Source organism: Ammodytes marinus, assembly GCF_949987685.1.
Source record: "Ammodytes marinus genome assembly, chromosome: 14".
NCBI classification, from domain to species: Eukaryota; Metazoa; Chordata; class Actinopteri; order Uranoscopiformes; family Ammodytidae; genus Ammodytes; species Ammodytes marinus.
Window position 1 is genome coordinate 6205821 of NC_137218.1, and position 22056 is coordinate 6227876.

The 22056-nt window shown below is 39.2% G+C and overlaps 1 protein-coding gene across 2 annotated transcripts in view; it reads right to left on the reverse strand.

The window, feature by feature from the left end:
- Window positions 1-22056, reverse strand: part of tmem132e (transmembrane protein 132E) — a 355300-nt gene that overhangs the window by 56457 nt on the left and 276787 nt on the right. For both annotated transcript variants that reach the window (XM_080041130.1, XM_080041129.1), the window contains exons 3-4: window positions 11423-11563; window positions 1021-1213 (exon numbers count right to left, since the gene is read on the reverse strand). In XM_080041130.1, coding sequence (XP_079897256.1) covers window positions 1021-1213; window positions 11423-11563 — 334 coding nt within the window. The remainder of the gene's footprint in view (window positions 1-1020; window positions 1214-11422; window positions 11564-22056) is intronic.

Genomic DNA, 22056 nt, shown 5'->3' on the forward strand with positions numbered 1-22056 from the left:
TGCCAAACCAAGATATGTAAAGCTATAGTTTAATTGTAGGTACAACAGTAGCCTTTGTAGTATTCCTGATGGATATAGAAATTCCTGCAATTGTTCCTTCAACACAACTAAACCTTATTAATGGGATTGAATGAACTGGGATGTTCATACAGATATCTGATTCTGAGTTTGTAACACATAAAAAATTGTTTCAGTTGGAGCCTGTACTGAAGGTTTACTGTGGCCTGTGTGGATATAATATGTAGGATAAAAAACATTGTTATTGCAGGAAAAAAAAACTGAATAAAGTTACATATTCATTTCAAAACAGCCTTGATTTACAGATATACAAAACATATTCAGCACCACTGAGTCCATTTCATTGTGATGAAGAAAAAGTCTGAAGCCTTATAGAAACCAACCAGGTATAATACCCTGTTGTATGTCTAGCGCTTCCAGTGGCCTTTCCCTATGTGACCAGACAATGGTAGCATTGTAGCAATGGGTATTGTAGTATTTCACAAAGATTTATACAAGGCCAATTGATGGCCTCCACAGTGCAGCTCTACTACACATAGTACATTCTGAAAGCTGAAGGCAACAATATGAATGGAAAACTTTCTGAAAAAGTATGTGTATTCAACAAAGGTTAACACCTACGTTGGTTATATCTAAAATGCACTATTATAATGAATCATAAATCAAAACTTGGATGAATGTAAACTTATTGTATATTTAGTTTTGTGTTTTTAACTTTTTTTAAATATGCATGTAAAAAAAAAAAAACGTTTTTCATATGGGGGGGGGGGGGGGGGGGGGGGTCAATGTGTACCGGAATAGTTAGGCTTGGTAGAGCTGTGTGTGTGTGTGTGTGTGTGAATGTATTTTGTGATTTGTACTTTCTGTAATTTCGGGTTAAGGAACATCTTCGAAAATGATATCCTTCTAATAATCTCCTGCAAATCTATCAAAATCACCATTTTAACGTACAATTAATCTTTTCATGTGAATCCATCCACCCATCCATCCATCCTTACTCACCATGGCCAAAGGAATAATGGCCTGAATGTCTCGCTGCACGACCGTCAACTCCGTCACCACTTTCTCTGAGTCCGGAGGCGGGTTCTGGCCCTTGTAGTCGATGTTCCAGTTGATTCTTCTGGTCACCGATAGGCTGGTGAAGTTCTCCATCTCAAAATCCAACTGCATCACCTCCACATTGCCCAACACGTCCCTGCAATACACACAAACAAAGAAAGAAAGTAGAGCCAGAGTTAAAAGGCTTATTTAGATTACAGTGTCATATTATATTTCTCCTCTGCCTACCCCTGGATCACCCACCAACCCAAGCCCCATCAACTTTAAATTTTCCTATGTAAAGCGCTATATAAATTAAATATATTATCATTATATCCATATAAAAACACAGTAGAAGTATAACAAAGAATTCTGGCATGTGTTCGATACGGTCAGGTAAATTGTTGACAGGATATATTAGCATTAATAACAATGTAATTTAGTGAGCTGTCTTTGTGACAGTTATTTTAAAAAGTTTTATGTAGGTTGAGTTGTAAGTTGTTGAGTTGAAAGAAGAATTAATTGACTGTATTCATTAAAGCTTCAGATGTGACGGCAAAAGCGTTAGAGCGGAGTAGAGAGCAGTCAGATGATATTTGAGTGTATGTTCTTTATTCAAAGTTATATATATATATATATATATTCGTACATCTGCATATCTGAAGGCATGTCTTCTTGTGAAAACCACAAAGACAGCATGTTTTTTTTTGACATACACAGCTGATCTCTTTGGTAATAAATACATAGCACGGCTTTATTATATTGTACTGAAATGACAGATGAGCTGAATGTACTTAGTTTATTGATACAGATTGATTACAGCATTCTGTTTGGATCAGTGATTCAGTATTCTCAATAGATAGTTGCACTTAGATTATTTCAAAACACAAGTCCCAATCTAGCTGTTGGTTGCCTGTGGAGTGAAATCAATGATATGCCTTCAGACAAGCTCACACTGGTTGTCAGTCAAGTCATCTGATGAAAAGACCCCGTCGTAACATTTCATCTATTCAACAGCGCTACACAGATCCTTCCATCCGATTGGTCCATCTCAGATTTCTTGACAGACACATGGCAGTTAACATGGCAACCGTATCTCAAAGCTTAACGACTGGTCTCCCTTTCACAACGTTTCACTCGCATACATTTCATCCCTTGAAAGCAAATACAGCCATATTAATATTCACGTTTTGTAGTCAGCACAAAAGCAGTCCGCCATTACTATTAGTGGTTTTGGTTAATAAGATTGTGTTGTCCAGCAGCTATTATGATAAGCTGTTTCAGTTCAGGCCTTTCTTGATTAAATGAAGCCAAAGTGGAGAAGCTGACACTCTGCCAAAGCATATTACAATATAAAGTAATTCTCGTATGCTGCAATTTAATCCTTTACTGCCATAATCCCATTAGAAAATAATTTTAGTTTTTCTTATTATTTGGACACAAACACTGAATACAAAATGTTACTATTATAAGAACAAACTATTTTTTTTTGGCACCTGGATTGAGCCCTACCCCAATCTAACTAATGATGCAATAATGCACCAAGCTTAATGTCTTTTAATTTTATATTGCACTGCTGAGAACAAAGTTACATCAATCCCGTGTCCCGCTGTCTTCCACCGAGGTCTTTCTGGACTCCCCGCATGTTGCTTGCAGACACAAACATCTCACACCAACTTCATAAAGCAGAATACCTCAACTGCTAAAAAATATTTGTTTTCCACAAACTCACAACATCTCCTTAAATATGTTCATATATTCAGTGAAATGACAAATAAAAAATGCATATCATTTCAAATGTACTTCCTAATGTATTGTACCACATGTATGTAGAAATGAGCATTAAAGTCCATTGTTGACCTAATTTTAAATGCGTGCTATTATTGTATGGTTTATAGTAAATTGCCATTTTACAAATTATTTTCTGATATTAAATACGATGTGTTTTTTTCATTTACTAGTCTCCTGATAAGAGTCTTGGTTGGATTGTCTTGCTGACTCAACAGACATCTCAAATCCATATATTACATTTATTTATAAATGCTAAAAGACCTACTTCACCGGTGGAAATATGAAGGTGTATTGAACTCTGAGATCCTATGTAGTATAAATGTGCAAACATTTTTGAAATCGGTTCATCCTAGCCTGAGAAAAGGCAGAAATGGTGTTTAATGGTCTCACTGTCTAACCCTACATTTTCCCATATGTGACATCACACATGGTAAAATGTATTGTTAGGATTAAAAGGACAGCTGGGCCAAGGAAAGACTGAGGAAAGACTAAGGGAAAAAAAACCTAATTCATTATATTATGATAGCGATTTTATAATGATAGAACGCCGGTTGCGTTTGGGTGAAGTATTCCTTTAACTGAAAGAAGCTAATCTCACTATAGAACAATTTATTTTCCTACATAATGTTTCCTCTTGGGCGTGGGGGTGTTGTTAAGAGAGACATAAGACTTAATAAGAAGTGACAGTTATCAAATGGATTTCAGCTAACTTAGACAGAGTTTTTATGCATACATTCATCGGTGGTTATCTCTGACTGAAAAACATATGTGCAGTTCAATAAACAATCTTGACTCCATGATCTTGCTGGCCAGCATTCATCTTCTGAATCTTAAGGCCTGAGTCTAGAGCTTGTGTGGAGGTGATTGCACATTTGGACTCTGTCGATTTGCTTGTGACCAATCAATAGCTCTTAGTTGGTAAAGCTGATTGTTCTGATGTACGTGCACATGACATTTTTAAGAATTCTACCAAGACATTTAGCTGAGAATTCTAGCTGGTGTTTATACACAGCCTATGCTCTGTAAACTGTTATGTAAACAAAGCAGGCCAACCCCAGCTAGCAACATGCCTGTTCACAGAGCCTAGGCTGTGTATTAACACTGGATTTATTTTCAGAGCGCACCCAGTACGGACAGGCAGTTCATGGTGAGGAGATATTCGCAGATTTTACAAAAAAGTGATTTTGTCAGTAAGCGTTCTCCATAATCACTCAATCCACCTTTACAAAAAATCCTGCTTGTAATCCTCAGATTCAACTAGCCTAACACAAAACTGTTTTCCCAGTGATGAAGGGGGAGGGGGTGGGGGGGGGGGGGTTCATTACATCTCTCTCCACCCGTGACTGTAAAAATCCCGCCCCTGTCCTCACCTTTAGGTTTTAGATGTAAGCGATCACCGTCTGTCCTTCACAAAGAGCGCAGACCCAGCCCACACCATTCACTCTGAAAGCCTTTTAATGAAAGCTGGATCAAAACTCCCTCCACGACTACACAAAAAGGTTTTCCTCTCGGGCTCGCTGTGATGAGGTCTAGGCCTATTTGTCCACACATCACTCACTGGAAACAAACACCCCCGTCTGTCTGTCTGTCTGTGACACACTAAAGCTGCCATCAGCACACTGGAGTCAGCTACATGTACAATCCGTACCACACAACGTTGACTGGCACAGCTATGGATGGGAGGGAAACATGATCTTTACAATGCATGGATTTGTGTTTGAGGGTATTGCTTTTGTCTATGAGTGAAGAGCAGATTGTTAAAAAGTAAGTGAAAGCAGCGGGAAACTTTTTTTGTTGTTCTGTGAACTCTAAACATTTCAACATAGTTTTTGAGATCTGTCTCTCCGTGTCACTGTCTGCCTGTACATGCGCTTATCAGAATCTTTATCAATGGTCGGCTGCTATCTCTTTGCATCTGTATATGCAATGTGACTGCACATAATTACAATGCATATGTTTTCGTGTACTACGCATTTTTTATGATCAGCGGATGTATGAAGAATAGAAAAGAATAAAGAGCATGCGATTTGGAATGCATTCTATGACTTCAAATTGTTACTCTGCGTTACCCTTTTAGCTGCTGTCTTACAATATGTCTCAATACATTTCCCTCATGAAGTCTCAACAGTAGGGTGACCTTTTCATCAAAAGTTTTGAGACAAATAGCGTTTTCTGTTCCCCACTATCTTACATAATTAAATTGAGCAACGTGAACCCGCCATGCAACTCAGAAATACATTATAACCTTTCAGCTTTGATTGCAACAAGTAGAAAAAAGAAAAAAAGATGCGTCGCTTGCTGTCGGGCAAACAAAACTCAACATAAAAGGTATATTTTTAAAAGAAGTAAGTGGGCGGTTTAGCACTTAAATGAGGGATTTCTTATACCCAGGAGAGTATAAGGAAAGCAAGCAAATACGCCTCAAAGTCCGGACTTGTTTCCATTAGGTTAATTATTTTCATGCCTGTATAGCACAAAGTATGTATTTTAAAAGTAGGCGCTTGGGGGATTTCTCTCCAAGCTCTGGGGGATTTAGTTCTTTGATCAGGGGTCTGTTTGAACTGATTAACGGGGAAGGGTTGGTTGAATCAAAAGTCCTTTTCGCTGCTGGTAGTGAGTCTGCAGGGCTGGAGTTAAAGAAGAAGAGGAACAGAGGGTTGAGAGAATGCTCCGTGATGTGTGTAATTCTATAGAGTGTGAAGCACTTTAATCTTTGACACTGTGGCTCTTCAAAGGAAATGTGTAACGCAATGTAAAAGGTTTTCATTTAAATGGAGTGGGAAAATCCAATTAGAATGTTCGACATCATGGAATGGTTGCTGTCTTAATGAGAGTAAGATCAATACCCGCTATATGTTTAATGTTAGTTAGCCGCTAGCTTAGCATTAGGGCAAAACAGCCATGTGAGAAACACAATTCAACAGGGTTCTCAACCCTCACGCAATGAGAGTGAGACACGCATTTCAGGCAATTCACACGCTCCACGCCACACCTTGCATTTCTCACGCAAATTATAACTCTGCCAAACTATTTTTTTTATATATATATATAGTTTCGATAAATCCTGGCCGTCACCACCCGTCCCGTTTTTCCCGAAATTGTTCTCTTTTTTCACCAGCTGTCCCGGGGAAAGAAAAATCTCTCCCGGGACACAATTTGTCCTGTTTTTTGGGGAAAAACTAATTTGATTTCCGTCGTTCAGTAGTTAAGGCCGTTTCACACGGGCCGAGGAGTTTGTTGCGCCCACTAATACACTCTCAATGGAGAGGCAAGCGGGCAGAGAGAAGGCGCAGCATTTCGTCAGGCGGCACGACAAGCGTGCAGGGGCGGTCTTAACTATCTCGGGGCCCGTTTCAAGACCCTGTGTGGGGCCCCCCACATTATTTTTTTTTCCTATGAATAATGCTTGTGCATGCTCCCCGCAAAAATAAAAAAAAGATTGTGGAAACTAGTTGGTTCATAGATGGATTATGAGATAATAGGCCCAGACTCTTAAACTCTGCAACTGTAAAAACATTTCAGAAGATTGGTCTGCAGACCCATGTTATATGGGTCTTGCTTTTCTATTTTTCACCTACTAGTTGAGGGGCCAAGTTGGTTTTAGTGCTCCCACATTCAAATGCGGACGCCAAAATAGTCTTCTCCATGGTTGGTCTTAACAAGACCAGCACCAGAAACAGACTAGCCCTAGAAGCAACATTGTCGTCCATTATGATGGTCAAAATGGCTGGTGTGGAGCCACAGTGCTTCAAGTGGGAGCCAGAAAACCCCTATCCTGAAGGCCTCAAAATCTTCCACTCGAAGCTACAACAGCGAGCATCAGTAATATCCAGTATCCATATTTGCTGAACTGAACTAAGAGTTTTACTGAAATAACTACCCCGAACAACTACCCTAGGCCCAACACCCATCTCACTAGTCTGGCATTTGGTATTAATCCAGTTATACTTTCATCATAAAATTACTACAATAGGCTATATTTTAACTAAAACAAATAAATTATACTGAACTGAACTTGTGTTAAAAACCATTATTATGCTTTAAATTAATAAATAAACACACAATAAAATTTCGCGCGCGAGCATGGGAAATCCGCTTCTGTCTCACTCTAAACAATTTCCAAAAGTTGAGAACCCTGATTCAAGGTACTTTTAATGCTTATCACTGAACATGTTGTACTTGGCTTGTTTAATTAATCCTAAGTGAACACTGTAATTTGTGCTTTTAGGGCGATTTAAGTGCTGGAACAACTTGTCTGCTACATTTCAACACATGGGTACGGTGAATGTGTATATATTTGGTGCCTATACAGTACAACAGTAAGATTGCCAGGTTCGGTGCCAATGTGCCTGTACAGAGACCTATACATAGACTTGAGCCATTGTACTGTATTTGACTGTTTCATAGCAAAGATAGGCTTGGCAAAGTCATAACCATTGTTGGTTAGAAAATAATTACACTGCAGTACGTAGTTTTCCTATTTCTTAACTATTTCCTAATTCTTAACTATCTTTTCAAAGGCTTGATGCAAGGCAAGGCAAGGCAATTTTATTTATATAGCACAATTCAGACACAAGGCCATTCAAAGTGCTTTACAGGGGCATGAAATACATCAAGATTAAAATACATCAAGTAAAGAATAGACATTAATGAATGATCCAACTTACCGTCAAACAACATATAGTAAAAAAGTAGTTAAACTGACTTAAATTGGGCAATTGTCTGCTGTGCTCCACACACCGAAACAGTTTTCAATTTGTGGCCAACAGAACTTACAAACAAAATAAAATGTGCACATTTCATTTTCACCAAAGTGCGGAGACAATTTATGTAAACAGTCCCTAGACTACATCTATTGTGGCAAACAATAAACACATTTTTTCTATTCCACGCAGCTTCAAAATGGAGCAAACATCAGTGATGATGGAGCAGCTCTGAAAGCAAAGTATTTTCTCAGTCCGTGTCTGTCCTGCACACGTTTTTTTGTCAGGACTCGATATTGGCACTTTAAAATATATTTTTTTATATTTCATCCCAGATTTAACACTGTGTTATTAAGGGCAAACACATTCAAAAATGAATTGAATCACAAATCAACTGTTTAAATGATCAGTTCTTTCTGCTTTCCTGACTACGACAGTGTTAATGTTGCTGCATTTTCGAGAGCATTATTCATTTGAAACCCCATTGACCGCTGTTAATAATGTATTGGTTCATGGGGTGTTATGAACGAGCGGCCGTAGCAATGGGACTGTTCCAGATAGAGGGTTATAGAAGAATAAATATGTTGAATAATTCCAGGAAATAATAAAAAAAAAATCCAAGATTAGAATGGAATTATAAAGAGTAGAGTGATGAAGAGATCAGCAGTATGCTCCATAAACCATCATTACTTCATTTACTCAGTATCAGGTCATTTTGAGTAAACAAAACCAGATGTTTAAACTAAATCACTACTCTACGAGAAGCATAATGATGCTTTGCGTTTGTTTGTGTGTGTGTGTGTGTGTGTGTGTGTGTGTGTGTGTCTGGGTTGAGAAGGGCGTGTGTGGGTGGTGGAGGGACTAAATAGTAGGACGTTTTTTACTTGTTTTCCACTTACATCTTGCACAAAAGGACATAGGACTGGGAAAGACTATTGCACTTAGAAAAAAAAATAGAACTATCCATATTACTGCTTCCAATTGGGTAATTAGGGGACACATCACAGTAAGAATTCATGTATTTTGGAGCTCATTACTGGAAAAGTGTCTGAGTGGCTGTTGTATCTAGTTTTGTCATCCACTCAAGCAAGGAAAACCGTGATTCATATTTATATTGCATATACTTTCTTGATAAAACAAAGAAGAAAAATAATCAAAAAGAATGCTGCAGGGAATTTGAGCGCCACAAGGGTTATTGTAGAATCTAAAAGTCACATGTTTCAGATATGTGTTTGTCAGTTTATTTCTTGAGGATTAAAGAAACAATAGCGTATTCACCTCTGTGTGACTCCCTGCAATCCTGTTATATTCAGGCAACTAAATTGGTCGTAAACACATTTACTCGGGATATTCAAATCCGAAATACATGCTTTTATGTCAGAGGTATGAGGATAAATAAACATGGGAAGGCTTAGTAATATTGCATTTCCATGTAAATAACACAGCTCCTGCTCTCAGAAGGAATAAAGGTTCAGGGCCAAAATAAATATTACAGATTTAAATATAAACCATTTCTTCTAACACCGCCCATAGGCAACAAGTCTAGAAATCACATACTAGGCTATGTGTCATTGCCGTCTCAAATGTGGTAAAAAAAAAAGCCTGGCTTGTACCACATTTACACATTTATTTCTCCACAAACACCAACTTATAATTTAAAAGACCAATTACATCAAAACATATACACACATTAAATTGAAGCCCAGCCAACTCATACTACTTAAGTTATGAAGATAAATCATCTCCGTGGTGCCCTCAGTTCCCACAACAACAAATAGCATGAAATATTTGGGGAATGTAATACTTAAAACTATTCAAATTTCTTATCCATTTTGTTTCAATTAAAGACGCCATGCATATCTCCATGCCTAAAAACCCCAAATCCATGTTTTGAACCAATTTCACAAAAGCATATTTAAACATTAACTATATATTGTTTGGCATGAGTTTTTTTTTTGGGGGGTTATAAAGGTTTCCCGCATGTGTCGAATCAGTTTGATGGGAGCGAACCAGCATGCTTCCGTGACTCTATAACTCAGAGGTGGCCATTTGTTTTTGCCTGTTTTGGCTGCAGGTGGACACTCTGGTTTTTGATCAAAATGCAGCATGACACGCTGTTTCTCTATCCATGCTTGACCCCCTACTGGACATTTCTCACACGGTGACAGGCTGGCAAAGATTACATGACACAGGTCACTAAATATAGAAGAAAAGGTCCGCCACTAAGGTGCAAGAAGAAAACAAGAGGTGAATGGTTGATTTGATTTTTATTTCCAGGTAAGGCTACTACACTCTGTCTTCTCCCTCTTTCTCCCCCAGCCAAACTACAGTCCATAGGGGTGCCAGTGTTTAGACCAGACGCTTGGTGATAACCAGCCTAACTCGCAAACCCATTATATGTTTCACCTTAGTCAGCTATGCCAAAATATGTGATAATAAAACCAAAACTACCACATTGGTTTCAAAACTGTTTTTCTGGTTGCGTTTTGTAATTTAGGCCAAATTGATTCTTTCATTTTTAATTTAAAAAATAAAATAAAATTTAAGATATTTTTTGGGCATTTTTATGCTTTATTGATAGTGCAGAGAGACAGAGGTGAAATGGGGCAGAGAGGGGAGTGAGTGACATGCAGAGAACGACCGCGGGTGGGAATCGAACCCGGGTCTGCTGCTGGGCCCGGCCCGGGAGGGGGACGCCTTACCAACAGAGCTAAAGGCGCCCCTAAGCCAAATTGATTCTTTAAGTGAATGTGAAAAGAGTAAGGTTTCAAGAGTTTCATCTACAGTGCATACCTGTACTTACATTCACTGGGCACAATGTTTATATACTGTAGGTGTCTTCCTTAAAAGCACGAGTAAAAATGCATAAATGTGCAATTCACCATCAAGACATCATTGAACTTGCAAATCACGTAGCAGCCCTAGATCCACTATTGCCATCAAGCTGTTTTCACCTTCAAATCTGTCCAGTCGAGAGTCTATTACAAACCCATCAGACACTCTTTGGGCTGTGATTTGGTGTTTTTAATCTTTTTGAAGAACCTGGCATAATTACTAGGCTCAGACGAGATCTCATCAGAAAGGTATTTTAATGCCGGCAGCAGTCAAAATGGCCACTACCTCATCACTCCACACCTAGACCGAATTAATAGCAGATGTAGTGAGACGAAGCAGATAACATCTCCATTCATTTCACTTTGGGCTATAAAGCTTAAGGGGTGCTTCAGTCACTGCTGTGGGCCCAAGCTCTATTTTATCTTCTAGTAGTTGGTTCTTTGGGCACTTGGAAAGAACGGTGTATGCTTTTTACAAGCTGGCTAAAATCGGAGGGTGAACTATGACTGTTACACACACACACACACACACACACACACACACAGAAACCTTTTTGGAGACCTTTTGTCCATTGTTAAAGAAGACAACTATCTTTGGAGTGAGGGGCAGGAATCAGCAGGAATCAACAGGAAAGCAGGAAAGTTGGTTGGACTAACTTTTCTGTTTCACTTTTGACCTGTTATGGTTTTAGACGTTTTTTTTTATTGTCTTTTAAAGCTATAGTGCGTACCTTTCTCAAATTAAATAAAAGTCGGTTCCAGTTATGAGTTGACACAGAGTTGATTAAGCCTATCAGCTCCACAAAACTCTCTCTGTATTTCTCAGTATGGCAGCGTTTACAAACTGAGGTCGCCCCCTGACACATAATTTCAATATTTTCTTGCAGTACATCTTTCTTCTAATGTATGTTCATGCCCCCTGTAAAGCACTTTGAAATGCTCTGTGTGTGAATCATTCTATATAAATAAACTTGCCTGTCCTTGCAATGCTTGCAGTGTGCATAAGCCCCCCCCCCCCCGACGCTATTGTTGACTTACCCTTCTTTGACTGCCTTGTTCTTGTTCACATCAATGGTGGTGATGGAATGCTTGGCTCCATTCTGCACCTCCCAGTCCACCTTCCACTGCGCGTTCTTGGAATTGGTCTGGAGCAAGTTCACCCCCTTCTTAGCTTTGACCCTGTAGGAAATAGCAAGGGGGAAAAAAAAAACATATAAAAATGGCGGCACCGTACGAGTCAATTTTATTACAGTAGGGGTGTGATTTATGAGCGAGGTCAGAGGTGTGTGCCCTCGGTGAGCAGCGGACCTCCTCGGCGCATTGCGTCATGGCAAAAGCAATTCCACAGATGAATCAATAACAAAGATAAATGAAGACGACAGAGCGATGATACACGAGGCCAGGCAGGCAGGCAGGCAGGCGGGCGAGGACTTCTCCGGGTCACAGTGTTCATACGTTCTTCATACCAACGCTGTTTCTATAGAACCAAATCTACAGTACGAGGCTTTAACGCTGAAGCCAGAGGGCATTTAGAATAGTATTATTAACCGTTGACATCTGAAAGCCTACACATTTAATCCCATGATTTGTAAAAGAAAATTGTAAAAAAAAAAAAAAATTATAGGCCTATATATATTTAGACACACAACTGACAACATGAGACATTTGAGTTCATATAAATGACAAATTAGGTAATGTTATACATCCTAAAATACACTATATCATGATATTTAATTGCATCCGAGGTTATACAGTATTTTGGTTCTATAACCTTCAGCTCCTAAGGGAAGGAACGTAACACACAGGTAGGTCAAGGTATAAGCTACAGATCAGGGGCTCTGGAGAAGGGGATGATTCACAATGGTTTGCTCAAGGACACTCGAGTAGAGAGAGGGCATTTGAACTTGGGGAACCAATTATATTCTCTCTGCTGTCTCCTAATGTCTCAAGTGTTCACATTAAATAAGCCAAGGACCAAAGTGAGGTTGATAAGAGATTGAAGAAATGAAAATTAATCAAAGTATTCTCTTACACCGTAGCGGGGAGACAACATAAAAACAATAAAACGTAATAAGAATACGTGCTTATCTTCCATTCTTACTCAAATACAGAATACAGAAGAGACTTGAACACACATATGCAGCAGCAACCACAATCTGCACATGCACACACACACACACACACATACATAACATACATACAGTTCTCAGACCTATGAAGATGCATTACATATGTAGTATCTGCACATATTTCTTAACACATTAATGCTCAAAAACTGAAGTTAAAATATCTTTATCTAAAATATAATATACATATAATCTAACAATACATAAATAGTAATAATAGAAGTAGATCAAATGAAAAAGTATGAAAAGAAAGAATTAGAATGGAGACTCTCATGAGGGCATTCAGCCATGATTGACAAGTACTTTCTCATTCCCTCAAACATGGTCGGACTTTGATTTATAATTTACATAATAAATGGTCCATTTAAGACTTGAACCTGAAACATCATGAAATATTGAAAAGATGTTAAAAGTCTCAGCCTGGGCAAAGCCACTTTGAAATCTTCAATCGCCCCGGGGTAAAAGACCAGTCTTGGGAGCATGTCCTGTGTGTCTTTACCTAGACATGCTATTACTGTGTCCACTGAAAGAATACTAACTAGAAGATAGGAGTAAACAAAAAACAAACTAAAACACTCCCTCCAAAGGTATTGTAATTCTGGTTATTTTACCACAGAGCCACACCCTCTCCTTTGCATCTCTGTGGATAACAGCTTATCCACAGAGATGCAAAGCCTAAAAAACACTATTGATCTGACGGTTTCATTTTCAAGAAATACAAGACAGAGATGAATTATTAACATATTTGGCTGTTGTGCGTCTGCCTCATGCCTTTAAGACCGTTCAATAATAACCAGAGCTCAGTTATCGTTAGCTCAACAATTGCAGTCACAGACACTATGTCATGTTTTCAATTCTGTGTTAAAGCTATAGTCTGTAACTTTTTTCATATAGATGAATGCAGGTTACATGCAAGCCATCCGCAAAAGACTTGACACAAAGCATAATTCACGCACTGTATCTTTAAATATTCAACATCGATATACAGCGAGAATGTCACATTGTTGCTCAGACAGTTGTGGCTTCGGTTACTCAAATACAAGTTCCAATTTATGCATTCCAGCAATGCAAAAAAAAAACTCTCTTGGGATTTGAATTGATTTTGCTTTGTTTACAGGAATGACACAGCAATGCTATTGTGCATTCCAGCACACAGACAAACAGTAGCTCTGTCTGGACTAAAATTACCAAAAGCATTACTACCTAAATCAGATTTATTTATTTTTTTCTTCAAAACCGTCTCATTTATATTCGTCTGAGAGTTCCGCGGCCCCAGATCGTCGTTCCATTTATTTCTCTGACAGATAAAAACATTCTGAAGTCCCACCGAGGTGTTTCCATTTCGCTACGCTAACCTGCGCCCGGTGCAATCCACCACTCAGCCATGATTTGTGAGAGCAATTGACTTTCAGCTGAAGACGTCTCCCCCCTTCTCCAGCCAGAAAAAAAAACAGGCACACAGCTCAAACATAATCTGAATTTTAATCTGATCGCAGCCATTCTGCAATGTGCCGGTGATAGTATTTAAAGGTGCTACGAGGAACTTTTTTCGATATTTTTGTCCTCTGATGATCATAAATACCATGTAACAGCAAATGAGACCATCAGAGCAAAGAATGCTACTTTTATATAGTTTTTCTTCATGCCTTTGTCATGGGTACGGCACACCCAGGAACAACAGCTGGCGTAGTAAAAACCCTACCGCTTTTGTCCAAAGGTGGTGCAAGAATTGATAAAAACTGAAAGTTCCTCGGAGCACCTTTCAAGCAGTTATTGATAGAAAACTACGCAAGATTTTTTATAAATGTTAACGTATCATTAGCCTAGAGTTAAAAGTCTTTAGCAATTTGCTTCCAGTATATTCAGTATACTTTCCTTGTTCTTGTAAAGGTTTCAACAAGACTTCAAAACTTTAAGACAAAAAAGGTGTTCTGCCATTCCCTTACGATATTATGCCTATACATTTTCTGATCTGACCTATACACCCATATATGAACATGTGTTACAATATGACACACTGTATAAAACTTAGGTTTGAGAAGTTCCTTGCAGTGATGAGGAAAAAGTTGAGAAAGCAAGTGAGTAGTAGACCTTAAGGGTAGGATTACGATTTTTGGTTTTGCACACTTTTTCCTCGTCACATATTTCTTGGGGGCTGCTTGTGGGAGGTGCTTGGGGGGGAATAATGAATTATTGAAGTGAAACCAACTACAAGACAAACTTAAATCTATAAATACTGAACAACACGCTATGTGACTGCTACAAATCCTCCCCTGCAGGACTGCTGTATACTTTGCTTTTCCCCACTTTGTCTGTAATAGACAGCAGAAGCAGTTCACTCAAGGGTTGCAGCATTTAAAAAAAATAAATAAGAATTTCTAGTTATTACAAATGTTATTGTCTTTTCTTTCACCAAACCGCCACACACACACACATTAGAGAGAGTATAGTAATTAAACTGACACAGTGGCGTCAAGGAGAGATGAAACAGAAACGCGTAATGTTTAAGAAATCCTCCTGAATCGGAGCGCGTTGCCTTTGATGTGTGAGTTGAAAAGGGGAAACGTACGTCATAGCCCCAGACTGTCGCGCTAAATGAGGTGACCCAGTTGACACTAGATTACTAAAATACTGATAATTACACGTTGTTTGAAGGGCATTACCATTTCCAGTGCATTTTTTCCCTTGGTAAGGACGCAACCACCAATGATTAATACTGCAATCATAGTCATCAATCATTCCTATTCAAAGCCCTTGACTGGAAACCAGTAAGTTTCCAAAGTGCTTTACATCAAGGCACTTACAATAACAGGTAACATATATGTAGTTAACTCAGAAAGCGTACATGAAAGCAGGAGGAAGGAAGGAAAATGTCACAGCACTACAGTGTATTAAAAGCCTACTTTCTAAATTTAAAGGTTAGATTTAAAATGAGCTGTGTCTGTGCAAATTGTATATGCACACTTAATTATATGCATTACCTAACTCACCATCAGCTTATATAAGCCACCAAAATATTCATCATAATCCTTTTTTTGGAGGGCCTGCTGCATATTGGACAAAATCAATGTTTTTTTTAAAAATCAGGCGTCCCTTTTTTAACCAACTCTGGTTCATTTTTGCACCATAAATGAAGCATCACCCATGGGGGCGCTACATGAATCGGTGGCGGGCTATTGAACAGTGTCAATACTGATTAATGAAAGAGCGTCGCATAAGGGAAAATCTGTACAGAAGAAAAACCATCAATAACACACACACATACACACACACACACACACACACACTCAAATCCTCAGGATTACCGTGAGCTCTGTTGCTTTTTCACACGGGCAGAGTGGAGAGGCAGTGAGAGACACTTGAGCTATACGACACAACCATTACTCGCTCATTCCACCCAGATGCCTCCTGCCATGGGAACACTTATTAGACTCCTGAGTTGGCTTACGGACTGCTAAGCAGGAGAGGGTTTTTGGTGGTCAACACAGTTCTATAGCTGCGTGTTGTTTATTCTCACCAGAGAGTCACATTTAGTTTAGAGTTCTTTAGTGGTAGATTGAGCGCAGTGAGGATGAGTGAAACAATGACCTCAATGCAGTGCAATCACTCAGGGATAATTCAAAAATTACTTTAGGGTGAGACAATTGTTGAGATGTTTAGCTGTTTTGCTCCCATAACATGTCTTCTTTCATACTTGTAATTAAAAGCTTTAACATGTATAATTAGGTGTTTATTTGACCAAACCTGCCTGTTTTTTTTCTTCTCCTACATACAACCATCTTTAAAGGCCATTATGTCAACAACTGTTCAACAACTTCTAAAGAATGTACACAAACTTTATATAACATTTTTAACACTATTCTGAAAGTTGCTACGGAAGGATTTTTTCAAATGTTTATAATTGTCTGATTCATCATACAAATTTCTTTCCTAATTTCAGACAGTGCTGTGTCTCCATGGTGGGCTTGTTCCTAAGCACTGCACTCAACTGGGCACAGAAGCACATGTCTTCATGACCCATTTATGACAGTAGCTGCCAGAAATCATGTCAAGTTGACATGATTTCTGGCAGCTACTCCATATTTTATTTATTAACACCAGCCAGTTGGAATACATTGTGTGTGTGTGTGTGTGTGTGTGTGTGTGTGTGTGTGTGTGTGTGTGTGTGTCAGTTGACAACTGGTTGCAATAAATTCAAGTTTTGCCCTCCGTGTTGACCCTTTTTGAACTGAACCGGTTAACTGATTTACATAACAGTGTGAAAATGAGCATAGATTAAGTACAAAAACTATGGCTGGTGTGTTCAAATATTAATATATGTATAACTCCCAAATGGCCAGTTTGAAACTAAAAAGATGTATTGGCTGTTTTTAAATTGTTCCAATTAACATAGGCTGACTGGAATGTTTAGCACAGCACAGGTTACACATATTTGCCAACAGCGCTGTATTTGGCAGCAGTTTGCGAACATGGAAAATATGATTTAATTATGAGTCAATACTTCCGGGCCTTAAGCTTTTCCTGGCTAGCTGGAAATGACCTGAGGCTGCCAATCCAAAACATTGCTTTAAAAACCATTTCAGAGCTGCAGGAGGCCCCATGTTATTAATGGTGGAAATACATGTGAGATGTGACAGTAACCTGTGAAGTTTGCTCACTATCACGGGCCTGCTGCAGGGGTTCTCACTCCACTTGTTTTTCATAGAAAACGTCAATAGCAGGTCAAGCTATGGTGGGCCCCCTTTACATACCCTGTGTCTACATAGTAGTTTACAAAGCCTAGGCTGTGTATTAATACTGGATACTGCACACACATGCACACACACATGCATGCACACGTACGCACACACGCACACGCGCACACACGCACACGCACACGCACACACACACACACACAGGTAGCAGATTGTCAAGAGATATTCACTGATTTTGACAAAAAGTGATTTTGACAAAAAGTGATTTTGACACAGTGTTCTCCACCTTACATGGAAATAAATGTAAGCTAGCCACTACTAACCTGAGGTTTACTCACAAACATGGGCCTATGGAGGGACTCTCTCATCCCACTTGTTATTTCATAGAAAACGTCAATAACCACTTAGAAATCTTCCTTGGCACAGTTTGCGGTTTTACTTGCAAGAAGAGACGGCGACTCTCCTCTCTGGGGACAAACATGTCTTCAACCCTCGGAATCACGGCCGGCAAATCTTATCAATCATCTGGAGCACTTTGATATCTACGCTGTTTATCTTCCAACAGTTAAAAGCTCTGAGGTTGTCCAGACAACAGCTGTATAGCCAGACGGGAGGGATATAACTTTGCCAGGGACACAGTTTTTAATGGGACACCCCCTAAAAATTTGAATATGAGAAGCTTGGGAAATATCACAGGGAATATTACAAATTGAATATCGCAGCTGCTGCTGCTGCTGCAAACGTCGCCCACACTGATTTATCTATCGTAGGTGACAACAAGCAATGCATTTTGCAGTGCAGTGATAAATATGGGCCTCTTAAAAGTATGGCATAGTGAACAACAGCACATTGCCAGTCATTACCAACAGACATTTGCTCACAAAACACTTCTGACTGTATAAGTGTTTGGTTTTTAAGTAACATCAGCAGCACTTTGATTTGACTTTAATACAAACACTAAAGTATAAAGTCACATTCTGACGGGAGAGATGAGTAAGCCGGATAATCACAGTATGGCAGAGATCCAACTATAACATACTGAGGAGACTGAGGTGAGATACCACAGTAAGACTGTAATTATAAAACTGCTCTGTCAATATATTTGTGTGTCTGGAGACTTATATGCTTTTTACCCTCAAAGTTGGACGTTGTTATAACGCCAGTTGCTCCGGGAAAGCCCCATTTTTTTCTGGGGACTATTTTCAGTGGTGGATGAATACACATTTGTTGCTTTATGGAGTCGATTGATAGTAGCATGTCTTGGCCTATATTTGTGCAAATTAGTAAAACTTGTCACCCCATCAACACATCAGCATTATCTTTCCATAACCCGATCTTCAAAAGCCAGAAACCAGATCATCTGATGAAGTCATCGTTGACTCACTGGTATTGATTAATAAAACCCCTGAAACCCAGCACATATACTGCACTGTAAATGTGTGACATGGTGGTAAACATTGTAAGACTGCCCTGCCCCCTTTAAGGTAGTATGTAACATCTGATGTCATGGCTTAAACCTCACTGTGAAGTGAATATCTCCAGAAAGCATCAAGGGAATACATTCAGTATATTGTGACGCGTCATGCCTGAACACAGGCTTTATCTTTAAGTTTTTTCACCAAATTTAAAGGGCTGCCCAAACATGTGTGACAGACATGCACTACAGGAGGACTTTTTATTTCATATTTTCCACTGGATTAACCACCGACTGCTTTAAAAATGTGTTCTCTCTTTTCTTTTGAACTACGGAGAGGCTTCCATTGTAATCACCTTAGATGGCTGAGGTTGTCATAGTGGAGGCAGGCAGGCACGGATACATATACAGTACAGAAGGACCCAAACACATACACAGGGCAGGCAGATGAAAGAGGTTTTGTAGAAGAAAGTTGACTTGCTGACATAGCCCCTTCGTTACATACTCTTTATTTGTTCTATTCTACATACTGCAGCTGCTCTTAAAACGTATGTAGTGAGCATGCAGTAGGCACACATTGTTTTTTCGTCATAACATTGCATCTTGAACTTGCCTCTTGCTTTTAAATCCTTTGCATCAATGGTTGTTTTCACTCGGAGGCTCTGTCGATTTAAAGTAACTTCCGGTGCACAGTGGATTATGAGTCTGAATCGCCTAAAAAGCATTCCTTATTTCCAGTATTTTTAAGCATGACCCCTTTTCTACCATACTAAATAGCAGGTAAGTAAGTATGGCTACTGGAATGCAGCCGGTGAGATCATTTGAAACACTGGGAAAACACTGTCTAATCTAAGCAGGCAACAAAGCAGACGATCTGTCAACAAATGAAAGGAAGACTAGGGCTTAAATACTGTAAGACAGGGGAGACAATGAGACACAGGTGGACCGCATTAGGGCGGGCACAGTAACCACACAGGAGGGGAACTTGACAGGACGTGGGATCAAACAAGACATGACAATGAGTGCGTTCCAATCCCCACATTTCCCTGCTATTTAGTATGACGGAACAAGATTTAGGGTGTCACAATACATGATGTCAGATGCAGCATGCTGAAAAATACACAGATGCCCTAATATATTCGGTCGCAATTTTTTTGTGTGGAAACTAGCATGCTTTTTTGGCGATTCTGACACACAATCCCTTGCACATTTTAAGTAACTTCACATCGATGGACCCTCCGAGTGAAAACGACTAGCAATGCAATGGATATATAAGCAATAGGGTCAATTCAAAGCGCAATGTTATCACGGAATATAGTAAAGTAAGCAGTAAGTAAAGAAAGTAAAAGTATGTCCCTTTGTATGGCTATTGCAAGCTAACTACATTATTTTTATGGACAGCTGCAGTATGCTGTAAAGTAAAAATAAAGAAAAGTGTTAATCAATTTCAAACAGGGAGCTTGACTGATCGTGACAGAGGCCTTCTTATTTGTCTGAAGTCTGAGTCATGAAAAGTAGCTTCAGCTCCTCTTAAACACTTAACTCCTCCACACATTTCTATGTCAAACAAACACACCAATAGAAATACATCTTGTGGTTTTGTCAATTCTCAAACATAGAGACCAGTTTTTAATCACTTATTATGAGTGTCTTTCAGAACAAGAACAGATGCCAAAGGGATGGTGGGTAGTAAAGTAAAGCAGTGCAAGCCACTTTCTTTAGCTATTCAAAAGACTTTTAATCATCTTGCGCAGCTGTCTCACTTCACCACTTGGTAAATAACTCTACAATGAGGACAAATCCTCAGAATATCAAACATAAAAGCAGTGCTTGGTCAACCCAGGCTTTTTCATCATGCAAAAACAAATCATTACTGAAAAATAAAGCAAGATGTTCTTAAAGGTTACTTTGACTGAGAATTATCCATTCAATGACGCTGAAAAGGACTGTAGTCATATCATAAATTAACAACACAGATGCCACACAGACATAACTTCAAGCTGTAGAATGTCAAATATGTTTGGGGGGATAATATAGTAGTATAGTATATTTGCCGATTAATTTAGGATTCTTTTTTTTTTGCAATGCTTATACAAGAGAACTAATGTCAGGATCATTAAAAATGTCCTTCCCTTAGGGGTGAATATCACTTACTAATGACAACCCTTTTCTCCTCTCACCATTTAAAAAGGTCAAACTATATATCCACAGCTTTACAGAAAACCAATAACAAGTTGATTTTGATCAGAAGAACTTGAATGTATTAAGCATTCACTTTTGTATTGAGAATTCACTAAAATACAACTCAGCCGTTCCGGTTCGTGCATTTGACTAAGGATCCCCTTGTGAAATTCTCACATGAAACATCGCAAGACCTTTGTCGCAGTGTGCCAGCAAACCCCCCCCCCCCCCCCCTGACAGATTGGACTGGTTATTGGCTTTCACCGATGGCATGTTATGTTGGCGAGTGAGTGGGGCGTTGAAAACAAACATTTGACCGCGGTTGGTGGTGACAAAAGCCCACACACAGAAAAACACTCAGAGTGCCACGAAATGGTGAGCCAAACGCTGATGGATGGAGTGAAGCTTTACTGCACTGCTCTGCACGGCTTGTCCCTTTAGCGATGCAAAGATGCAGGCAGAGAAGTAAATAAACAACTGAAAATGTCAGCACTCGAACGTCTCGAGAGGCATTTTTTTGCAGCACTCCCTTTTCGCATTACAGCAGAAAAACAAGACCCCTCCGCAATAGCTAAACTTGGCTAGAAGAGTCTGTCCCCTCCTTCCCCCCCCCACACACACACACACACACTCACTCATCTGTAGGCAGAAGCTCCATTAGTGGGCACTTTATAGACAACTTTGTCCACTTGTGGAAATGCAGACACAACAAATTCCATTCCATGAAGATATGTATAATTCAAAGTAAGTGCAGTTTTTTTTATTATTATTTGTCCTTTGCCAGTTGAATAGTATATAGTCCCGACTCCCTTTCATGTGCCCAATGACATGCGCTTCAATTAGCCATACTCGGCTGCTGCGCGTGTTCTTTCCGCTTCACTATGTAATGTTTATAGCAGCGACTTTAAAAGGCAGGAAAAGGTTTCTTCAGAACGTCACTGAACCGTTCAATGAAGATGATCAAAACATATGCTTAATCATAACGCAGCAGCCATCCAAACAGGTAGCAATTTAAAAAGAGGGTTGTAATTAATGTAGATGTAAGGTGAGGAAGTTGAGACTTTACATTGACTTTTCGGATAGAGCTTTTCTGAAGAAATGGAAAAAATAAAATGGCAGATAAACTGTGCCTGTACCTGAAAGTGTACCCCAGTAGAAATTGTATGAGTGACTTCCAAGCTTTACTGCAAGTGCTTCATCTTGAATAGATTATAACTTTTATATTTAAGAAATATTCAAATAGTCTGGTACTGAATA